The sequence below is a fragment of the Xiphophorus hellerii genome, chromosome 23 (genome assembly GCF_003331165.1).
Source record: "Xiphophorus hellerii strain 12219 chromosome 23, Xiphophorus_hellerii-4.1, whole genome shotgun sequence".
Classification (NCBI taxonomy): domain Eukaryota; kingdom Metazoa; phylum Chordata; class Actinopteri; order Cyprinodontiformes; family Poeciliidae; genus Xiphophorus; species Xiphophorus hellerii.
In genome coordinates this window covers 17,887,266-17,911,413 of record NC_045694.1, presented here as the reverse complement: position 1 = coordinate 17,911,413, position 24,148 = coordinate 17,887,266, and the positions used below count along the sequence as shown (strand labels likewise).

The 24,148-nt window shown below is 35.3% G+C and overlaps 2 protein-coding genes and 1 long non-coding RNA gene across 4 annotated transcripts; 1 reads left to right on the top strand and 2 right to left on the bottom strand.

Annotated features, from left to right (window-relative positions):
- Nucleotides 1-241: 241 nt before the first annotated feature.
- LOC116714834 (uncharacterized) lies at nucleotides 242-22,728 on the bottom strand. The gene is made up of 17 exons (XM_032555589.1): nucleotides 22,526-22,728; nucleotides 20,384-20,713; nucleotides 20,028-20,288; nucleotides 19,200-19,526; nucleotides 18,694-18,954; nucleotides 16,526-18,129; nucleotides 14,370-14,690; nucleotides 13,868-14,128; nucleotides 13,656-13,781; nucleotides 13,365-13,387; nucleotides 11,345-13,269; nucleotides 10,167-10,506; nucleotides 9,821-10,081; nucleotides 8,509-8,829; nucleotides 8,090-8,350; nucleotides 7,055-7,812; nucleotides 242-323 (listed from the first exon to the last, which is right to left on the bottom strand). Exons 6-11 carry the CDS (start codon nucleotides 16,626-16,628, stop codon nucleotides 13,174-13,176), a joined length of 930 nt encoding a protein of 309 aa, XP_032411480.1. The 5' UTR covers nucleotides 16,629-18,129; nucleotides 18,694-18,954; nucleotides 19,200-19,526; nucleotides 20,028-20,288; nucleotides 20,384-20,713; nucleotides 22,526-22,728; the 3' UTR covers nucleotides 242-323; nucleotides 7,055-7,812; nucleotides 8,090-8,350; nucleotides 8,509-8,829; nucleotides 9,821-10,081; nucleotides 10,167-10,506; nucleotides 11,345-13,173.
- LOC116714835 (uncharacterized) lies at nucleotides 2,388-5,509 on the bottom strand. Of its 2 annotated transcripts, XM_032555590.1 has the most exons (4): nucleotides 5,200-5,491; nucleotides 3,535-3,855; nucleotides 3,204-3,314; nucleotides 2,392-3,061 (listed from the first exon to the last, which is right to left on the bottom strand). In XM_032555590.1, exons 1-4 carry the CDS (start codon nucleotides 5,246-5,248, stop codon nucleotides 2,937-2,939), a joined length of 606 nt encoding a protein of 201 aa, XP_032411481.1. In that variant the 5' UTR covers nucleotides 5,249-5,491; the 3' UTR covers nucleotides 2,392-2,936. The 2 variants fall into 2 exon arrangements, with proteins under 2 accessions (XP_032411482.1, XP_032411481.1); XM_032555591.1 differs by lacking the exon at nucleotides 3,535-3,855 and having other exon boundaries at nucleotides 2,388-3,061; nucleotides 5,200-5,509.
- Nucleotides 6,237-8,389, top strand: LOC116714837 (uncharacterized). The gene is made up of 2 exons (XR_004338136.1): nucleotides 6,237-6,463; nucleotides 8,210-8,389. It is a non-coding gene; the product is annotated as an uncharacterized LOC116714837 (long non-coding RNA).
- Nucleotides 22,729-24,148: the final 1,420 nt, after the last annotated feature.

The window sequence follows — 24,148 nt, the reverse complement described above, 5'->3', positions numbered from 1 at the left end:
ATGGTGGGTAAAGATTGGGTAATCTGGTATATACATTGCAATGTACAGAAAGAACTCACGATTTTAAGATTGTAAAGTTTTCTAGTTAAATAAAAGTAACTCTTGTGGGGAATGATTAAACAACACATTTTGTGAGTGTTTATGTTGTGAACTGGATGATTCTTGAAACTACCGTACTTGCACTGACCGCAATTAAACCGTATAAAATATTCTCAGAAATTGATGCTTGTGGTTTTTTTTATGTAAATAAAGGAAGTGTGGGTGACTTATTTTTGTTCCTCAAAACTGCAAAGACCAGTAAAAGGTAGATCTTAAATGCAACACTTAGATGGAAAACCTAACAAAAATGCTCTGCAAGACAGAAAACCCAAAGAGCATTTAAAAGGGAAGTTTTACTAATACATCTAACGGAGCTATGTTCTGCTCTGTACAAAAGGTGTGAACCTTTGACAGAAACAACATAAATAAAAACAGAATTATAATACTTTAGAGCTGCTATAAAAAAAGCTTTGTGAGAGCATTTGGGTGTGAGTGTCTTTGTTCCTGTTTTCTGTCTTGTGCCTCTTGCCTGTCCAGGATGTATGCTGGACAGGCATGGCTCTGGGATAGATCCTGGACAGGATCTATCCCAGAGCCAGTCTGCTGGCACAGTTCCCTTCCCGGCAGATAAGTGGGAACAGGAAGTGAGCGAGAGAGAGAGAGAAAACTCTGAGATTTGCACCGAATACCATCGTTTTCTTTGGGTCTAACCAACTATTTTCTTTTCTTAACCCAATTAAGAACTTCTCTCTCAAATCTCACTTTGTGTCTAACTATGAAAAATACCCTATGAAGCGACCAATCATGCAAGAGCTATGATAATCGTGAGTAACAGCCCGGTTAGATGTTTGGGATGGTATAAAGTTACTTTTGTAATGTTTTGTACCTTTTTCATTTTTACTGAAATAAGGTTTTCGCACATTTAAATTGATGGTTTACAAATATGTTGAGATGAGCAATGTATAAAATGAAACTGCCAGCAAAACATGCAAGTACTTAGGCTAGTTATTGTTAGGTTTCCCTCTGCTGTTATACAAAAGATATTGTTTCTTAGGTCTGATTTTAGTTTTCTTCTACTTTGCAGAGAAAAACTATTTCATGGATATAATTTTTTTATAATGTGATACATTAATACATTATATTAAAACAAGTAAACTGCTGGAATACTTTAAGTTACAGATACACACATTTGTTTGCTGAACTATCTTCAAATCTCAGTGGTGCTGACTTGTCTGATTGATATAACATATTTTCTATCCTGACTAAAGTACATTTCATTCTTGACATTGTTTCAAGTCAGATTCAGCATGTTGATCTTTACAGTGTCTTGGACAAGCCTTCCCACAATTTGTCTCTTTTTCTAACGGCAAATTATGTAGTTAAATGTTTCTAATTTATAGACCAGAACAAAGTAAAGTACATTTGGGAACAGGAAGAAAAAATCTATACAGCTAAGCCCTAGCAACTTCAATTAATTAAATCTTTAATTTGTTTTCAACATGTTCTTTTTTTTTTTTTTTCTGTGGAGTGAGATCAAGGTTAGGGTGATGGAAAGGAGGTCTTTTGAACAAAAACTCTAGAGCTCATCACTAAAGGCAAATAACCAAAGTAAAATATTTATCCCAAGATTATTGCGAAGGCTGTAGATCATTTTTGACAGGAAAGTCAATAACACATTATTTTCTAAAACAGGTTTTTATATTGTGCTGTTTTAAGTAGTGCAAAGTCTGATCTTTTGTCAGAAACAAACTTCATAGTTGAATACAATTATAATTTTTTTTTTTTAAATCTTTTGGTCATGGGTATTAATAACTACAAGTTTAATTGTATGATTTTTTAAATTAAAATAGTGAAAATTAATGTATGTATTTCTATTTAGATGCCTATTCTCTGAAAGTTTTTTTTTAATTCCAGGGCATTCAAGATTACCTGAAATAATTGCTTGTTGGTTGAATAGAGTGTGCAGTGCATGAACTAATCTCAGTAGGTATAGTGCTGTTCTATTAGAGAGCAAACGCCATCATGAAGATCAACAGACAGCAAACAGGTCAAGTCAAGTTGTGGAGAAAGTCCAAAATGTTGAACATCTCACACAGCAGAGCCAATCCATTATCCGAAATTGGAAAGATTAGCATTACTGCAAATTGAGTTAAAAATGTACATCCACCTAACTGTGCAGTCATTGAAACTCCTTATGTCTCTTTATTAATTAGTCATTGATCCTCCCTCACAGCAGAAAGTCATCAGCAGTCGTTCATCTCTTTATCACATCACTAATCATCCACCTACCAGTTCATTAAGTCAGTTTCTCAGATGTCATTTGAAGATGTCATTTGTTTTCTTCACTTTCTGAACCATCACTGCTTTTGGATTTTGTTCAAATATTCAGTTTTGTTTATCATTGACCAGTGATACTATACTATGAATTTTGATACGGAAAATATATGCAGTTGCCCCAACATATTAAAAGGTTAAGGTGATTTTTTTTAAAGTACAAGGTATTTGTTAGTTTCACCATTAACTTTTATTTTGTTTGTCACTTGCGTAGGCTATAGGGAGTTGCTGCGGAAAACATAACATGTTTTTCTTTGGACTCCAGCACATTTGTCTCTTAACTTTTTTTGTAATTTAATGGGTTGAGTGGTTGCCAATTTGTCAAGACTTCCTTATCAAATTTAACATGACAGTCATGAACAAACATTACAATTAAAATAAACAAGCAGTTGTTTTTGCATTGTTAAAAGTTACAATGATTAAAGAAGAGTTAAACGTCTTCAGGAGTCTGCATCGTCATCTTTTCTGTGGATCTGCAATGAGTGCTGCAGTCTTCACCAAAGCAGACAACAGTTCATTTCATTTTCATATAGTGTCATTTCTTCTGTCGAATTTGATTAGAATCATCCTGCTATCTTTATTTGGCTGTACTCCACCTCTTCCTCTACTTTTTGCTTCACTGACTTCCTCTCTCGCTGTTGCACCACTCTGACATCAACGTAGGTCAAGTCAGCAGGGAGTTCTTCTCCTGTAGAAAAGCAAGATTTAGTCACTCAACAGTGATTAACATATTTTGCCAAACATTCTTCTAACTAGACTTTTGACAATTTATCTCCTATAAGATATAAACGTGTACATTGCAATAGCTGTAAATAAGCATTAATTAGTACCTTTTCTTTTTTGCCTTTTCCTCTGAACACAGATGACGATTGCACAGACAACAACATGGATAGAAAACAAAAGCAGAGCAGAGATTGCTCCAACTCTTATTGGGGACCGGCCTGTTTCAAATACAAAGAAAGTTAGTGGAGTGGAAAATAATAAGAAAGCGGCAGCCAGTTCTGCTGCAATGCCAGACATCAACAGGTGCAGTTGTTTTTATTTCCACATAAGTCACGAATGGAAGAATTATACAAATAATTTTAAATATGCAGATTATCAAGAGTTTACCAATTCAGTTTGTGTGAATTTACCAATTTGAATTGGTATAGCAGACTTTACCTTCAATGTACAAATGCAGAGTCTGATCTCCTGTTGCTTTTCCATCAGAACCAAAAAATGTAAGTGTGTATTCACCACTATCACTGCCCCTAAGGTTGCTGATCCTAAATGTCCCATTGTTGGAGATAAATTCAGATCTGCTCTCTAATGTGTTTGTCACGAGTCTACTGTTTCTCCAATTTAGTATTGTTGTTGCTTCCTTTGTCCACTGGAATTTTATTTTTCCTGAGGCCTCATCCATCAGGTGAACAAACACAGTTGCTCCCCAGGGTTGAGAGCATTGAGCTTCCTTGTGTCTGCCATCACAGAAAGTTTTATTACCTGGATAATAGAATAATGAAAAAAAGTTGAATGCAGTTTAAACAAAATATATTTGAGCTTTTTCAAAAAAGATTTCAAATAACACAATTGTTTAAATTAAAACTACTGAAGTTAAAGACTTCATTTCATTTCACTCTTACAAGCCACAAAACACACAAGCTTTGTTGTTGAAGATTTTCAGACTTACTGCCACAAAGTTGATGTAGTTTTATAATACAGTTGAAACCAGAAGGTTACATACACCGAATACAGAGATATATACAAAAAGTTCAGTCTGAAGTAAAATTAGACCAAAATTACCAAACTTATTTCTGTATGCTAAATGCCTGTAAAATTAGTGAAAATCGTTTTGGTTTTTTTAAATATTTTTTTGTACATTTCTTGAATTTAGAAGTTTACATACATTTGCACAGTGTCGGGGATAATTGCCTTTTAAACTGTATAACTTGCTAGTTTTGTGGAGTTCTGGTCCGTTCCACCTGACAGAAATGTTGTAACTTTGTTCAAAATATCTAGAACATTGTTACCAACTCATTACTGATAAATTACTTGTACTCAGACATTAAAATCTGGGTACATTTAACACTATTGTGCTATTTCAACAAGAACACTACTGCATAAAAACACATAACACAAAATTACATTATTGTGTGATTTTAATAAACATGAAAATCACACAATAGTGACTATTGATCTCTTTAAAAAGTTTTATTGTCTATATCTCAACACAACTCCCTGGTTATATTCAAAAACTCTTAGACATTATCAATGAAATCAATTTTAGTTTAAAGTTTACGTCATAATTATAAGAGCAAATAAAATTCACATCTATGCCACATTTTGATGAGGTTGTAAAACGATAAGTTGAACTATAACCTTTTGAACCGGACAGTGAAAAACCTGCTTTTCTGAGTTAAAGTTACACCTCTGTGGTTCAGTGTGATGTACTATGAAGACTCTTGTTTTTCAAATCATTTCAAGAACTTTAAAAAGTTGTTTTTACAGCTCAAGATTGTTCTGTAGAAAAAAATATATTTAAAGTTCTTAATAAAAAAAGGAGGAATGAAGAAGAAAAGAAAAAGTAAAACTGGAAGGACATAGTCGGATCAGAACTTTACTCCTTTCAATAAAAACAAAAGCCACAGACAGCATAACACTTGAACTGCCAAGAAACACTGACAAATGTAAAATTAGGCTTAGTTTTAATTAAGGTCACCAGATGCAAAAAAAACATTGCATCTGTTTTTTGCATGTTTACATTTTAGAAAACATTTCTAAAATGTTTTCCACATTTCAGAAATGTGGAAAACATTTTTTATTCCACATGTAATAATAACAACTCACCATAAGAGACTCCTATGAGCAGAAGCAGCAGTCCAACACCAGCTGCCATGTCCTTTTACATCTGTTTAAACAGCAGCTGTCAGATTGATCATGCTCTGATGACCATAATCAATCAGAATCAGATGAACAATCAGAAGAAAAGTTTAATATTCCCACTACGAAAAGGCGAAAAGGGAAGTGAACATATGATCACATGAAGAAGTTACTTAAGGGAAACTGACAGAAATCTTACACAACCTGTATGAGATCAGGACTAAAAAAGCAAAAAGGGCTGGACTAAAATGCCTAAAACAGAATCAAACCCACAAATATTACCAACTTCATGAAAAGGGACATTTTAATAAAGCAGGTGTTTTGGATGATTGTAGCTGGAAAAGTAAAGAAAGCTTATAAGATGAATTTAACTTCCTGTCACTATTCTCAACATTTTTATTTTGTATTTTGCTCATTTTTGTTGATTTTTGCTTTTGTTACACTTGTAATTCCTTCTCAAGTTCTGCATTCCTTGTGTAATTATTTTACTGGCCTCTTTGAACGACTGCCTGTGCATTCTAGAAATAATCTTAAGTTGAATTGTTCATTTTAAATGAACTGACTCATGGTCTACTGTTGTCCTTTTTAAACATGAGTGATAAGTAAATTGACTTGGCTTGTCCTTAGTGTTTCGTGAGTGTTTTTTTAGGATCATAAAGTATCCATGTACCTTGAGTCACAGGCTGAGAAGCTGCTGCTACTGATAATGAAGCTGATGACGAAGCAGCTGATGATGAAGCAGCTGATGGGGAGGAGTGTCGTAAAACAGCAACATATTCAGAAATTAGCCTTTTTTCTGCATCTGCTGCTTTGAGGAAGCCTATCTTCTTAACTGTTTGTATTCTCTACAATTTTGCATTTAAAGTAAGAACAGTAACTCAATCTCTTTTTTGAACCTTGATTAAAATTGATCAGTATATAAAATTGGGTAAAAACTATTATTGAAATGGTTTAGATAAACATTATTTGTGCTACTATATAATATACATTCATGGTATGAAAATACTCATATTAGAATTATACTTTTCACCTATCAATATTTTTTAATATCCATTAGAATTATACTCACCGTTAACCTAAATTAAATATGCTAATGTTGCCTTTTTTGAAATGCTTACCCTTTTTTGTAGCAATGCATGTAAATTAACCCACCTGTGTTTTCTGTTTGAAGGTTCTTCACCTGTATCTGTATCACATGAATCACCTGTGCAACTGGCCAAATAAGAAAGAAGTGAGTAAAATCTGAAATCTGATCCTTTCCTTCAAGTGTAGACACCACAGCAACTGAAACACTTGTCAATGCTACTCATAAATAATTCTCCAGCAGAGACTCACTCCACATTTAACCCTTTACTCATACAAAGTTTGATCATCAGCTAAGCCTGATTGCCACAGATTTCTGGCTACATAGTAAAACATTGTAGCAGGTTTCAAACACCATATATGTCACATGTCCATTCCACTGCTAAGGAATTGACAAAAGTGAATTAAAATCTGCAGCAATGACTCAGTTTTAACATTACTTGATCTCATGCTAGACTTTGGTGTGTGCACTGATAGTCACTTGCCTACGCATACTGAATACCTAAAACTGAAAAGCATGTAGGCAGCTTGAACTACTTCCTTAGTAATTTGCCTTTGCTTTTCCACTAGATGGGCCTCAGAGCTCTGGGATTTTACTCCAGACGGCTCCTTGGTCCCTAAACTTGAAATAAAAACAATTGTAGTTGTGATGCAGCAGAATAACGTAAATTCAACAACAATATTCATTATTCAAAATAAACACGACAGCCACATAGAGACTTCCAAAACATAACAGGACTTGATATCCCATAAATCTTCATTTTCTAATAATTTTGCATACTCTATTAATAAATCACCATTCTTTGCAGACGTACTACACAGGAATACATTCTCATTTTTCAGTCAGTGTTTATGTAAGAACCAGTTTGCCCTTCACTATACTTACACAACTGAAAACTGTAAACAAATAACAAACAGGCAATAAATCCTTAGTTGTTTATTACTTAAGTATTAGTTACACTGATGAACAGATACATAGAAAGCTTTCTAAAGTTGGAAAAATATGCATAAATTCAAAGTGCAAATCTTATGAATGCCTATGAACTATGAATTACTCTCTATCAAGAAAACATCTTTCAAGAATATAAATTGAATAATACAGTTCAGTTCAACAAACTCAAATGTGAAGAAACATGAGTAATAATACATATTTGTATTAGGTCCAGTTTACATTTTTTTATGTTAAATGTCAGGACAGATACGTTAAAGATGTTAAAATAGAGCAGTTATTCTTATTCTGACTTTTTTTTTTTCCACATTTGAACTGAGCTGCTAAATTCGTCACATGTTAACAGAGGATAACTACAAAGGTTAGTACTTAAACATCAGCCAAATTACTTTGTTCAATAATTTGAAAGTCCTCTGGATTCTCTTTTATTTGTGGTGTGATGAGCATTTTCTTATATTTTGTCTCCTTCCATTTGAAATAGAGGCCAATCCCACCACATGAAAGAATGGCTGCAGCAAACATCAAACCACATATGAGCTGAGAAGCGTCTGTTCAGACATGAGAAACAAGAGCCGAGAGTTATGTTCGATACAGTACAGTGAAAATACAATACTGTAATTATGTACTAAATATATGGCAGAAGTCTTGGTGTACATAGTGCAGTGCAATGTATCACTCTGTGTAAAATTGCTGTGCTGGTTCAATCAATCATCTTAAAATGTCATAAGATATGTTCATGTAAAAAATATTTTTAATGAAATCCTTTTCTAAGCAACCTAAAAAGCTAAAGATTTAAAAGAAGCATTGGGACGATTTTATTCTCACCTTTACACGGAGAAATTAATTCACCTTTGGAGACATGACTGATGTGATTCCTAACTGAGCAGAGGAGACGTCCTGAGACATTTTGTCTCAGAACGATGATGTTCGTCTCATTGTTTCCAGAAATGAGCTCAGAATCTGTCAGAGTGTTTCCATCCAGAGTCCAGCTGTACTGAGGACTGTCCCCTTCCGCTATGAGACAGGACACTTTCAGCTCTAACTTGGACAGACACTCGGTAACCAGCTGGACAGAGGACACAGGAGCTGAAGGAGAGACAATAAAGTGTGAAATGGTAATAAAATTAACACACCTTTGGTCTCCTTTTTTCAAAGTTTGCAATAATAAACAGAAAATGCATAAAGATCAGGGTCAGAGATATCAGACATTATCAGAACATTATCAGAAAGGAAGGGAAATTCACCTTGAACAGTCAGCTGAAGAGTATGCTGCCCTGTTTTCTGTCCATCTGAGTTAAAGGTTTCCAGAGTATATTTACCACTGTCAGCCTTCATAAGGTTCTGTATAGTAACTGTACCATTACTCGGCATTAAGAGATATCTGCTCTGGAGGGGATGTGGAAAAATTGTGTTCGTTCTGCCCTTAAAGATTGTTGAGCTTTGACGTCTCCATTCATATTTAGGTATTTCTAATAAGCTGTCCATCAGATGGAGAACCACAGTTGCCCCCAGAGGTCTATAACACTGAGTTCCATTCTGTCTGCCATCGCAGTAAGTTTTCATTTCTGCAAAATTAAAAAAAAGTAGATGAGAGTAATTTTTTCGAAGTCCACCCACACTAAACTCATGACAGTGCTGCAGTTCCTGCAAATATTTTTTCCATTTGTTTACAGGCCATTATAATTGTTTAGTTTTTGTTCATTTTTAAATGATTGTTTATTTTATCAATTCAACTATAATTTGCAATTAAAGTTTAGTTGTTCTTAACAGAAAACCTCCTCAATTCATAGGTTTTATATGCATCTTCATATGAAAACATGACCAGTTTTTAATATTAAATGCGACAGAAAAACTAACATTTGCGCAGAACTAAAAGGAATTACATATGAAAACTAAAGACATACTATTTTAAAATAAACTGTTTTATCTTGGAGGTTAATCTTGTCTCAGTCGTGAAGCAAAAATATTACTGTTTATAAATAGTATGTGTGAATGTTACTAGTACAGTCTGAGCTTTACAATCATGAAGATTTGGTAACTTTGCACCTTAGAAATATTTTGTTCTACTTTGATGTTTTCCATTTTGTTACATCACAACCTTAAACTTAGATGCATTTCATCAGGATACCGAGTAACAGACCAACACAAAAGTAGTGCATAAATTTAAAGAGAAAAATGACAAACGGTTTTCACAGTTTGTGTGTTATACATTTGTATTGAGTCTCCCTGAGTCAAAATGCAGCCATCTTTAACTCGAGTTGTAGCTGGAGCTTCTCAGTTGTATTGCTCTGTCAACTTCACACATTGGAAACTACAGGGGAAATTATATATGTTCCTTTTTGCAAAATACTAAAGCTGAAGCTCAGTCAAGGTCAATGGAGAGCATCAATGAGTATCAACTTTCAAGTCTGGATTATGTTCCAATTTGTATTGGTCATCATTAAATCAAGTTTATAGTTGCATGATGGTTCAAAAGGTTTAGTGGCTCTAAGTTTGTAAACTACTGTATTTAACAAGACAATAAAACAAAATTTTGGTCAAAGTAAATGATCTCACCTTTACAGACAGACACAATTTGATCCCTGGAGACATGACTGATATGATTCCTGACTGAGCAGGACAGACGTCCATAGATATTTCGTCTCAAGACAATTGAGTTTGTGTCATTATCTCGAGAGAGGAGCTCAGAGTTTGTTAGTGCATGTCCATCCAGAGTCCAGCTGTACTGAGGACTGTCCCCTCCCTCAGGAAGACAGAAAGCCCTTATTAGTCCTTGGGGCAAACACTCAGAGACAAGCTGGACAGAGGACACCGGCGCTAAGAGAAACACACAGAGACAGCAGTCGAAATGATAAAAAGTATCTTTCAAAGTCTGAAAGATTTAGATGAAAAAAAGATTTACCTTCTATAAACAACTGTAGAGTCTGACTTTGGTTTTTATGGTCATTTGAATCAAAAAACTCAAGTGTGTATTCACCACTGTCAGTGCTGTTCAGGTTATTGATCCTGAAAGTTCCATTATTGGGGAAAAAAACAGATCTGCTACTCAAAGTATTCTTTTTAACCGTGTTCTTTTGACCTGTAAGAATCATTTGGTAGATTTTGGTAGCTGATACTTTCTTCCTCCACTTGTATCTGGGTATTTCTGAGGCGCCGTCCATCAGCTGGAGTTCCACACTTCCAGCCCAAAGCGCCGTAACACAGAGCTCCATCCTGTCTGCCATCACAGAAAGTTTCCACTGCTGCTCAAGAAAAGAAAAGTCAATAGCAAAATAGTTTTATATATTTTTTTATTTTGTATTAGTTGCCCCATTATAATAAACCGTATTGGCAGGGGTTTTTTTTACCCCTCCAGGGGGTCTTTTTGTGGGCTCTAGTGTCCCTTTTACGAAAGTAGGCTGACAGGAATGGGGAAGGAGAGGAGGGAAGACATGCGGCAAATGTCGCCAGGTCCAGGAGTCGAACCCGCGACGGCCGCGTCGAGGACTCAAGGCCTCCAAATATGGGTTGCGCTAACCACTACGCCACCACGGCACGCCCAATATTGGCAGGGTTTTAATGGAAAATGAGCACCTGTGATATATTGCCTGATTTCCCAATAAGAGCTGAGCATTGACTTTTGCAACAATTTGACAGCAAACATGTATTGTAGAGAAATGTCAAAACCACTTTTCTTTAAAAAGAAAATAAGCAATTCAATGGTTGTCAAACGTGGTACAAAATATCGCCAAGCTGGGTGCAAAGTTTTATCTTGACACTATATCACTTCCCCATTCTCATGTAATCAACAATGTTTTTCTATTCAGATTAAATCAAGAAATATATTAAAAGAGTAATTTAATGGACACTTAAATTACTGTTAAAGTCAAGAAAAGTGTAAACTCTCGAGCTTTTTGATAATAAATTATGGAAGTGGTTTTAATAACAAACATTTTGTAAAACATTTTAAGTATCACACTTAGTGTTGTTAAGTCTGTTTTTACCCATCCTTTAGTAGCTTTAACTAAAAGCAGTGTTTTTAGCAAAAATCCTTGTTATATTAAAAGAATATGGCTCTAAAAATTAAAAATAACCACTTACCTTGTGATACCCTGAGTAGCATAACCAGTAGTCCGAAAACACCTTTCATGATAGTCAGACAAATGCAGCACTAGAAACTATAAGCTGTCTGACTCACTAATAAATGGAAAGACAGAAACTATGTCTACATTGGTGGAAAAAGGAAGTGATGACTGCTTAACTTTTTAGACTAGAAAATGAAACAAGACCTTAGTTGTGTCTCGCCACACTACTAACAAAACTGCTCTTAGTGCTGCAAAGGTAGCTGACCCCAGCACTAAATGTAAAAAAAAAGTCAAGCTTAGCATATAAAATAATATGAAGTTATTCAACATTTTATCTACTGCATATCAGTATTTAGTGGCTTTGAACATATAAAAGAATGTACAGAGAAATGCACGTAGAAGCTATTATTTATTTTATTTTTTATTTCGAACATGATAGCAGTATAAAATAATACACATGAACAAGGAAGTGGGATTAGTCAATGTTATCAAAGTTACTTCAGGTTAAGTTTGTTTTCGCACAGCTGGTTCACCTTTTAGCTGGGTCCGTCACCATGGTAACCTATGCTGGGAATGGTTCCTGTTCCGGATGAGATCAAACTCCTAAAATATCAGGACTATTGATGGGGATGTTTCGTTGCAGGTTAGAAATAATGTTAAGTCAAGGTCCTTTTTGACAAGATCACTGCCTTGCACAAAAAAGGAAAGAGATAGAAAATGACAGGAAGTGTTCCAAGAGTAGCTCAGTTCACATGTTAAAAAATGGCAAGAAGAGGAACAAAATGATGTCAGCATCATTTAAGAGTGTGTTTTATGTTTTTCTAAAGTATTGTGTCTGTACTAATGTTTGTAGTCCTATTGCTTGCATAGTTTTTAAAGACTTATTAAAAATCTTAAACATATCATATCATGTTTTATTAGACATTATGGAGTCTAGATGGTGGAAAACAAGCATTTGTCCAGCCTCCCCTGCTGGACAAAATGTTGTTTCCACTTAGTAAAGAGGAGATTAAAAGCAGTGGAGCTGCTGCACAGCGATTAAAAAATGACATCTGCAGTGCTCAAAACAATTACATTTGCATAGACAAAATATATTCATTTCATCAATGCTTGTATTTGCTGAAATGTTGATAATAACTGGCACTTGTCGTGGGCTGTTGTTTTTTGCTTGCTTTATAGTTTGTCCATCTTTCTTTGTACCTTCTGATTGTTTTTGGTCCTTTTAATTCAGTTCATTACCATCTTATAATATGTTCATGTTCAGAGTCACCATCTCTAACCAGCTTTGTGCCAATGTTGAGGTTAGCTAACAGAACAGCTAAGTGGGTAAAAAGTAGCACCCAGTTCAATAATAAACATGATACTGTTTTTGGCATGAGAACAAAAACTGTCATTGTGCTCATTTCAGTACATTAAGCTACTGTGATCACAGCTATATAACAGGATTGTACAAGTTGACTACAACTTGTAACTGATGAAACACTCAACTTTACAGTTCATCAACATGTACGGTCATTACAAACAAGAAAAGAACATCAATAAAAGAACATTTATCAACTTTTTGAGGCCGTAGATTTAAACCTGTTCACAGACACATAGCTTGTTTAAAAAATTGAAGACTGTTTAAAGTCACAAATCCTAAAGACTGAATTATTTGACACGGAGGTATAACTTTGTGTCAAATAAGGAAAAACAAAGCCATTTGGTTATGAAGTTGTCTCTTCTTTCTTGATTTCAGCATAATGCAGACAACATGAATTTATCTAGCTGAGGTTTTCTTATGGACGTTTGCATACACATCATTGTTATCTGATAACAAAACATCAGAATGCCGAGGTTTCTTCCTCACTTGGCCATACTCTGCTTGGACATCCATAGATTGCTCTTCTCGCCTTCTTGTCCTCCCGTTATCATTGGCCAGTTCTCCATTATTTTCCTCCACTACAGAAGAATGGGAAATATTAGCATAGGATATCAACTGGATGTGTTTTGTTTCAATGTTTAAGGGTCAATGTTATCACTACGTAAGAAATTACCTCTGTTATTTTTTTTCTTCTTCCTGACACAGATGATTGCAGAGCTTACAACTATGATAATTATCAAAGCTCCAAGTGCACCAGCTACTATTGGCCATTGTTCTGTTCAAAAATAAAATATAATTGGAAATGAATGAACACAAATAAAAAAAAAATTTAACCCTCATTAATAAACCCACAGCATGAGAGTAAATTTTTACTTATGTCTGTACTGTACAAGATTGATCAATCCTCTAGGTCTGATTCAAAGTTGTGTTACTACTAAGTTATTGATTTAAAGTTACTTCTTACCCATAATCACATTAATATCAGGAGCATCTGGTGAAGGGACTCTTGTTGGTTCAACACATAGGCTGTTATTTTCTTGAAACACCCAGGAAGATATTTGTGTCCCATTCACAGAACAGTTTACAAAGCCTGTGAGCAAAGAAAGGCAGATCATGAAGGGAGCAATCTGTTTAGTTTTAAATTGGTCAAAATGTATTCAATATATTCTAACTCACGACATGTAGATATTTGTATTTCCCTGAAGATGAAACTGACTTGGTTCCTGACTGAGCAGACCAGACGTCCTGAGATATTCTGTCTCAGAACGATGATATTAGTACCATTATTTCCAGAGAAAAGCTCAGAGTCTGTCAGTGAGTGTCCATTCAGAGTCCAGCTGTACTGAAGAGGACTGTCCCCTTCCTCGGAGAGACAAGACACATTTATCTGTCCCTGGGACAAACACTCATGCTCCAAGTGGACTGGGGACAAAGGAGCTAAGAGAGAAACATTTGTTTTATTTAATGATATAGAAGAGTTTTAGTTTAAGTCAAAGAAAATACATGATATCCAGATCTGGGACATTTCACAATTAACTGTTTTATATAATTTCTAATGAAAGCAAAAAGGGAAAAAATGACATCAGTATTAAATATAGCATTTGTTATGAATGCCAATAAAATATGATGATTGGTTAAAAATAATTTAATCTGACAGTAGAACAAACAAATCATTTACCTCCAACAACCAACTGAAGAGTTTTCTTTTCTAATAGCTTTCCATCTGAGTCAAAGGTTTCCACAGTATAAGTACCACTGTCATTTCTGCTGAGGCTTGTTATGCTTAATGTACTATTACTGGGAATGAAATTATATCTGTTCTGAAGACCAATTACTATAGAATGATTGAATTTGCCCTTCAAGATTTTTGATGTGTTATGTTTCATTTCATATTTAGGTATTTCTGAAATGTTATTCATCAGCTGGAAGAGGACTGTTCCCCCCAAAGATCCAAAACACTGAGCTCCATCTTTTCTGAAATCACAGTAAGTTTCTGCACCTGCAAGTTAAAAAAACAACAACAAAGCAAATAAAAACAAAGCACCAGAAATTATGCTCAGAAGTTATACATTGAATAATAAATTATACGTTTGTTTCAAATGTCATGTAATTCCAGTTACACCATGCCTGGTATCCAAGAGATAAAGCCCATTTGAAAGGGAATCCAAAGCCAATCAAAAACTTTAAAGGAGTCTTTCTCAGTGGCTATTGGATGATTGCTCACTAAGCAGATGTGCTGCTGGAATAATTATTCAATAAAAGAATTCATATTTTATGAGTCTGAAGCTAAAATTGTTGTGGGATTTCTTAATTTCAAATGTTCTTTACTTTACAATGGTTTAACAATATGCAAGATGGAATCTAAAGATTTTTATTGACGTCCAAACTGAGATTTGGGTGTCAAATGTTCTTCCTTTGCATTAGAAATAATGTCAAACTGAAGACCAGCACTACGTTTTACATGTACATAGAAACAACATGGATGATAGAAGAGACTGAAGAAAGGAAACAAAGATTTAAAAGGGAAATAAAATAAAAAAATCTAGTTTCTTTGTGAATTTTCAGTTTTTTCTCTACATGCATGTACCATGTTTTTAATTTTTTTCTTTTATTTCATTTCACCAGCAACTGATTTTCCAAACCTAGTGAACAGTAATTGATCAGTAGTTAATTGAAAAATACATGTCAGCTTGGTAGATATCAGAATTTTGAACACTAACATCCTTTCTTTCTACAGCTACAAAAAAATAATCCCACAGACGAAGAGCCGATCTTTTCTTCATGCAGTGTTTTAAATCAGTCAAAAGTGTAACCCAGAGGTTCTGGATCTAAAATGTAGAGCTGCCTAACTGTGCGGAAACCTTGATGGCAAGGTTTAGCAGATAGCACGTTTCTGATCAAACAGATCAAATAGAGGTCAATTTGGAAAGAGGTCACATTCGGTCCCAGTGGTGATGTTGTTCTGATGATTGAGCTTAAGCTAAAATATCTTTAGTTTATTTTAGCTTAAGCTAAGTTTAATCTCTGTCGTCATGCTACAGATCAGTACTGTACAACTTTCAGAGTCCGGCTCCAGTTACACATTGATAGGTTTATTTTGTCATAACCTGCAAAGAATCAGCCAGAGACAGAGATTAGGTTTCTTTTGATTTCTTTTCTGCAGAATAGGAGAATTGAGAACAGACGCGACGAATCGCTGTCAAACACTGTCTGGACTCAATTCTGCCAGTTCTTTCTTTGCATTTCTCTTTATTGTATAGAAAAAGGAGGTTGGGCTTCTCTTCACACAGTCACACAGAGAATTGACCAACCGTCTTTACATTCTGGAACCTCTCATGGACATGCCCTTACAAGGGCATGTGGCTGACCACAACTAATCAGTTACATATGGAACTAATAACACATGAATGTTTAACGTTTTTAGCTTCTAAGCAAACATCCTAAACAAAGTTAATAATATACTACAAAAGAAAGAAAAGTTAAGTAAATATAAAAAGAAGAATAATATGAGAGTAATAATATAAAAGAATAATATGAAAAGAATAATATGAAAACATAACTTGTAAAATAAACTCATGAGTAAATGAACAGGAGGATAATTTTCCTAACACACATCCATTCTCTAAGTTCATGCTCTGGTCGAATAGCAGAAAAACTGTGACTCTACAGTTCCTAAATAAAATTTTACAAAATGTAATTGATGTTTATTAAGTTCTCAATGTATAATATTCTCATTTTGTATTCAGTTTATTTTAATATTGTTTAAAATTTTTCAGCCATGTCATTTAGAGCAATTTTTTTTTATCAACTTTAAGAAAAATAATTCTAACTCACCCCAGGAGGCTCCCAGTAGCACCACCAGTATCCCAACCACAGCTTCTATTAATTTAAACCATCTACCAGAAACCATTGTGCGGCTCAATAGCTTAAAATGCATCCTGTCACTGATCGGCCTGAGCAAAGGAAGTTGTGCAGAGGCGAAACAGGAAGTGGTGACAGCTTAGTCAATTCTGCTGCCCCCCAAGACAACATTTCACAGTGTAATGCAAAACTAAAACAAGCTTTTCACATTTTTTTATGATTGCTTACAGGCACATCATCTTAAACACTTAACATAGTTTGAACAGCGAAAAGCCCAGTTACCCCAGACCTTATGCAAAATTTGTGTTGTAAGCGAATGCAGGATCATTTACAAATTGCAACTTCTTACAATTTCAAACGAACCCATAAAGGTTCATTTTAGCTGCATATAAAACAATATTTTGTCATCACCTGTAAACATCATCTAAATTATTTTAATCAATTTCACACAAAAGCAGACTTTCTTTTAACACTCAATGTCTTTCTTTCTAAGAAGTGAAGACAACAGAGGAAGTCTAAAAATACACTGATCATGCTATTGTAGCAAACTGATGGAAATATGTTTTTTCTGCCAACATGCTCAAGTCAGTCTCATTGCTGTATGATTAGCAGGCTGCACAATGGCGGAGCTGGCATCACTGTCACCTTGCAGCAAGAAGATTCAAAGCCAGTCTGGAGTCTCTCTGCAGGCAGTTTGCATGTTGTCCTGTTGCATGTGTGGGTTTTCTCTGGGTACTCCAGCCTCCCCACACATCCTACAGTTCAAACACTTCTGCTGGATTTATTAATGACTCTGAATTGTCCTTCATGTGTGTCTCTCTGGCAATCTGTCCAGGACGTAGTCAGCCTTACGCTCAGCCCTCCAGCAACTCAATTATATGTGGGTAAAGACCATGGATGGATGGATGGATGGATGGATGGATGGATGGATGGATGGATGGAAGGGTGGATGGATGGATGGATGGATGGGTGCATGAATGGATGGTAGGTAAACAAGGAGACGAAGAAAGAGCACAACATGAAGCTTTGCTTGGTTGAATTTGAACTGATTGCTGTCGAGAGCTCTCTTCCTCTATTTGCTTCTTTTAAAGGACTCTCATTTTCATCTTCACTATGATTCTATTTTTGTTGAAAGGTCAGTCCTTAGAAAAGTCCTAGAAGTAACAGACTGACTTAAACGTGTCTAAAATAGATTCATATGTATTTTGTGTTTTATAAAATGTGAGACTTATTTTCTGCTTATAGTTCTGAGCAGTGTCAGTATTTTTTTCTCATTGAGGAAAACTTTTTAAATGTTTTTGATCAATACTAAAAACAGTTAAACAATATCTACATATATTTTTTAAAAATTCAACTCAAGTGTTTTTTATGTACTCACGAGAACAAAAACATTTATTTGTGTTTATGCTTAATTAAATCAGCCTGTTGAATTACATTAAAGTCATCTGGATTCTCTTTTCTGATGTAAGTGACAAAGTCCTTGTATTTGCTCTCCTTCAGTTTGAAATAGAGCCAGATCCCGCCACAGGAAAGAATTGTTACACCAAACAGCAAACTGTGTACGAGCAAGGAGACATCTGTAGATGAACAAGAAACAGATGTTAAATTGAAACAAAAACAAGAAAGTCAAGTATAGATGTTTTTAACATTTCTGGACACACTGTACTGCAGAAGATAAACTTGGTGATTTTTATGAATTTGCGATTTATGGAGAACTATTCACTCTTGGCAATCAAATTGCAGAGATTCTTATTTTTAATTAATGATTATGTGACAGAATGGACATTGGAATTATTACACCTCCCTCCCTCTTTTTTTACTTTATTTAAAAGACTAGACTCTTAAGCTGCACGTCTCCTACTTGAACTGAGATGTATTAAACTGCAGTTACAGCAGTTCGCCACCAGTTGGCACATGGAGCACAGGTGAGCTCTCCTGACTCAGCGGTAACGGCGGGTCATTGGAGGCGCTCACTGTCGCTGTCTGTGTTAACAGCGTTCAGAAAATAAAATAACCACACTGCTTAATCATGAAGTGTGCAACAATTATAAAATGACCATGTTCTCGCTTGCTAATGTCAAAAACAAAGTTTGACACATAACTCCTAGAGGTCTGGTTACAAAGATACATTTTTTTCCCACCTTTGCAAACAAATAGAGTTTTTTCCTCAGAGGCGTAGCTGACTTGATTCCTGACTGAGCAGACCAGACGTCCTGAGATGTTTTTTCTCAGAATTATAATGTTCGTCTCATTATGCACATAGAGGAGTTCAGAGCTGGTCAGTGTGTGTCCATCCATAGTCCAGCTGTACTGAGGACTGTCCCCTCTCTGACAGAGACAGGACACTTTCATCTCTAACTGCGACAAACACTCAGAGACGAGCCGGACAGATGACACAGGAGCTAGAATGAGAAAACATTGTCATAAATATTTTTATAGCATTTTTTTTTATTTCTTATGATCCACCATTTTCTATAACAGAAGAAAATTTAAAATGTTGCCCTAAACACAATAAGCTGTGTTTAACTTGCAGTGTGTTTGTTTCTACAACAGTAGATGCAGTAACATGTGGAACGTATATATATATATATATATGAATACATACAAAAAAAAGTCTATAAGTCGATTTCAGTCAGAATGTTTTTACCTTGAACTAGCAGTTGAAGAGTCTGCACTGTTTTCTGTCCTTCAGAATCACATATTTCCAGATTATATTCACCACTGTCAGACCTGCTGAGGTTCGTGAGGCTAATCGTATCATTGCTGGAAAGAAAGAATAATCTGTTCGGAAGGACATTTTGAAAGAATGTATGTCCTTTGCCTCTGAGGATTATGGATGTCTTATTTTTCCATTCATGTTTAGGTATTTCTGAGGCGTTGTTCATCAGGCGGATGATCACAGTTCCTCCCAAAGCTCCAAAACACTGAACTCTGTCCTCTCTGGCGTCACAGCGAGTTTCTCCCGCTGTAAACTCTGAGAAACAGATGTTAAAACCCAAATCAGATATCTGTGATCCTTGAAGTTCCCAAAGTTTGTTGCATTACACAGCATCAAAAATCACAAGTTTACTTCAGTTATTTTAAGTTGATTATTGCTGAATATGTCATTTGATGAAATCAGATGCTTGTTCAAGATGTTTGATTTTACATGGATGCTGAACATAAAGGTTTTACTTTAAAAAAAATGCTGATGGTTGCATATGACAGAAAATCATGATTGTGTTTTGTTTGTTTGGACATTTGACATACATGTAACAATAGTATGTGTTTTAAGTTAAAATCTCTCTACCTCATAACTTCAATTCCAAAGATTTAAAGAATCATTCAGCTAAGGAAATTTTGTGGTTTAAGAATCTTAAAATAACTACACATGACAAATAAAACCAGCATGCTCTTTGTGTTAAGGAATATGTTTATCTATAAAAACAACAGTAAACTGTGTTTAAGTCAACGTGCAGTTTTTTGCTCTTCCTACCTTTACATGCAGAGATGATCTGCTCTGTGGAGCCAATGCTGATGTGATTCCTGACGGAGCAGGCCAGACTTCCTGAGACACTGTGTCGCAGAATAATAATGTTATTCTCATTATTTGCTGATAGAAGTTCAGAGTCTGTCAGTTTGTCTCCATTCAGAGTCCAAATGTACTGAGGACTGTCCCCTCCCTCAGAGAGACAGGACACCTTCATCTCTAACCGGGACAAACACTCGGTGATCAGATGGACAGAAGACACAGGAGCTGAAAATGGAAAATGAAATTATGAAGTGATTCTTTATGGGTAGAACTATAATAAAGTTAATTATCAGTCAAAAAAAAAACAAACAAAGCTTCACCTTGAACAATCACCTGAAGAGCTCGGCTTTCTATATTTCGTCCATTTGAATCAAAGATATTCAAAGTATATTCACCACTGTCAGTTCTCCTGAGGTTCTTGAATGCGACTGTACCATTGGTGGGAATAAAAAGAAATCTGTTCTGAAGGGTATTTTGAGAGAAATTGTACCCTTTGCCTCTGAGAATTACGGCTCTTTCATTTTTCCATTCATATTTAGGTATTTCTGACACGTTGTTGAGCAGCTGGATGATCACTGCTTCTCCCACAGCTACAAAACACCGAGCTCCATCCTGTCTTCCATCACAGTGAGTTTCTCCTGCTGCAGATTCTGAGACAAAATGAAAAAATGTTTCAAAACAAAGCAATAGATCAAACAGAGTCAATACCTGTCCTCATGCTGCAGACGTTGGAATAAAACTGCCTTTTTAGTGCTCTATTTAATGATCCTGATCAGACATCTGAAGTGTTTGTTGTACTGTCGTCAGTTCATAGGAGCTATAGTAAGTCTTGATGAGGTTCCTTTTTTAAAAAAAAGTATATACCAAAATTGGGGATGGAAATCTATGTATGGCAGATGAAAAATACTTATTCTTTCTGCCTTTAAGAATTTTTTTTATTTATGTCTAGGTATTTCTGAGGTATTTCCAATCAGTTGATCAACCACATTTCCTCCCAAAGTGTCATAACACTGAGTTACATCCTGCCTGCCGTCACCATGAAATTGTGCAGTTGTAGATTCTGAGAAAAACATGTTGAAAAGCAAACGATTGTGATCCTTCAGAGTCCAGTTATTTAAAATAAGTACACAAAATCATGAGTTTGCTTAATTACTAAATGTTAATATGACTGGTTTGTTTAAGAGGTTTTGAATATGTCGACTCTTATTTGGAGGCTGCGTGTGAACATCAAAGTAAATTTATTTACTGGTTTACAAAAAGCCCACTGCAATATTAGACAGTAAAATATGGAATAAAACAAGTACAGAACTGGTCATGTTCTTAAAGCTTTGGTTGCTTTAGTGCCCTTTATTCAGGAATCCAACCTTGGACAGCTGCTCATACATCGGGGAGCCTCATGCACTGCCCTATTATCAGTCATATTTCTGCTTTGTTGCTCAGTCTTCTTTTGCTAAGCATGGCAGAATAATAAAAAAATGTGAAAAAAAGGGTAAAAATATTTTCTTTCGTAGCAAAATGACCACAACACCTCACACTATTGCATATCAGTCGTTTTCTTTCACACACTATGTATTGTACCTGCAGAACAGTGACTCAAACATAATAGCAATAATTGAACAGTAACATTACTAAAAATCTCCCTTGCTATCCAGACTCTTTGCTCACTTCTGGACGGTTAAAACTGAACGTAAAAATAAAACTGGTCTTTTTGTAAGTAGGTGGCGTGCGGAGGAAGACGCAGTGATCTTTTAAAACAGCTAATAAATTGCCTGTTAAAGCTAACTGATGTTTTATGGTCTACAACTAATAGGTAGAGTGACTTAATTTTTCCCAAAACTTTATTTCTAAACTGCATGTGATTAAAACAGGAGCAGAATGGTTGATCCACTTGTTTTCAGTCATTTCCAAATGTTCAGGGCTCTTCTGGTTGTCTCCTTTTTGAGGTGAACTGATTTGATAAAGTTAATTTAAGTCTAGCTGCAGAGAATTACCTCTAGAATTACACCACACCACATGTTATTTAAGTTACTGCGGTTTTGAACGCGATTGTACATTAAGATTCACAACATGAATGCAGGAAAAAGACTTTGCATCCTGCCATTTAAAATTTGTTTCATGATTTCATAGCATTTATGTGACACTAATTCATGATGCTACCTACTTTACTTATTTCATAGTTTCTTCAGCATAGTGACTTACTGTGTTGGTTGTAAGGAGAACTTAAATTAAGGCCTAAGTGTAAACTGTACGCTTCTGAACAAATATGGAATAAACTACAACTCAGTCAGAACTCACATGGCATAAAGTAACCACATGGCATCACACTTACTTTTAAAAAATAGATTCTTACCTCTTATTCACTCACTTCTGCTCATTTAAATGTCATAAAGAAAGTATATGGACTATTTGAAATTCAACATTTTTAAATGGGCTTATTAAACAACCAAAAAACATGAACTCACCATGCGTGAATCTGAGTACGGGTCAGCAACAATCCAACCATGACATTCATGACTTGACAATAGCTGCCAGGTCGTTCAGTCTGACCAAATGCAACTCTGAAAACTGTCAAATGTCTCTCACAAATAATTAGGGTTGAAAGAGAAACTAAGGCTGCAGAGGTGACAAAGGAAATGATGAGATCTTGGTCAACTCATGGTAACTCACACTCGTTTCACTCGTCCACCAACCCCCTCTCATCACCACTCATCTTCACCACATTCCTCTGCTATTGCAGTGAAAAAAGGTGTATGTTTACCAAACCCTGAGAGGAAACGGATTATCTTCTGCAACATATATGTGGGTTTGTTGTGCCACAGAGGACAGACAGATTTTGTCTTAATTTTGCCCAAGGTAAAGAAAAGAACTGTGATTGTGATATTTTTATATCTTTGAAAAGCTTTTTACCTTTTGAAAGTATATTGTAGGTAATCTTGTTTCTCAAAAGTTCAGTGAAATTAAACAAAAAAAATATGTTCATAAAAGAACAGATAAAGCATGCCAGCTTATCTATTTGTCTCACATATGTGCATCTCTGGTGTTTGTGGTGAACGTATCCAAGTTGTACCAGCTGTAGGCCTCAGTGAGGGTTGGGAGACAAATCAGGCCACTGAACAGAATAAAGAGCGTGAATAGAAATCATAGAGTGACAAAAATGCAGTTTTTGATCTGACCAATATGAACCACCCTCTTAACTTTTGGAAAGTAGCTACAAAATGTTCAGGTTCAGTTTCAAAAAAATAGTATTCCCATCTTAAAACAATTATACAAAAGTTGACATTAATGTTGCAGAATTTTTTTTTACCATGAGTGTACGTCTGATGATTCTGTTATCCAGCAACATTCTCCTGATAAGATTGAATTTTATTTTTAACAGCTGCAGTTCATAATAAAGTTATTAAACACAGACTGTTAGGGTTTAAATCAGGCCATAATAGAATTACACTATGTACATTACTAATTATATCAACTTGATTCACCAACAGTGCTCTGCAGATTTACTTGTTAATTTATCCAAAGTCTTTGATTATGTCAAAGACTCCATAATAGAGAAATACAGGACTCTGTAAACTATATGTAAACAATTGTCGACAAGTTGTTGCTGGTGAGCTTCTCTCTATTCAGTATGATTGACAGCTCTGATTGGTTGTTTCTGACGTCCATTTATCCATTTTCCACTCCTTCTGACATATTTCTTCAGATAGTAAGAAGACCGTGAGAAGGAGGGAGAAGAGCTCAAACTTGCTTTCACTGTCTCATCTTATACAGTCAAGATTTGATTACCATTTTAACAAATGTGCATAAAGACATATTTTCATAAAAGTTACCTACTGAAGCTTTAAACAAGGTGAGTGAACTGCAGTTCAGTTCTGGGTTCATCACTGTTCCAAACCTTCGTCAATTGTGGATAATGGCTCTCAATGTTGTTTTGTTGGCAACCCAAAACCTTAGAAAATGTTTCTGTAAGCCATTCCAGACTGATAGACGTCAATAACTTTTTAATGCCAATTTTTTTTGTATGTTTTCGTGTTTTTTATGGGTTTTTTTTCTTTTCATTTCATTTTTTTAATCATAATTTATTCTTC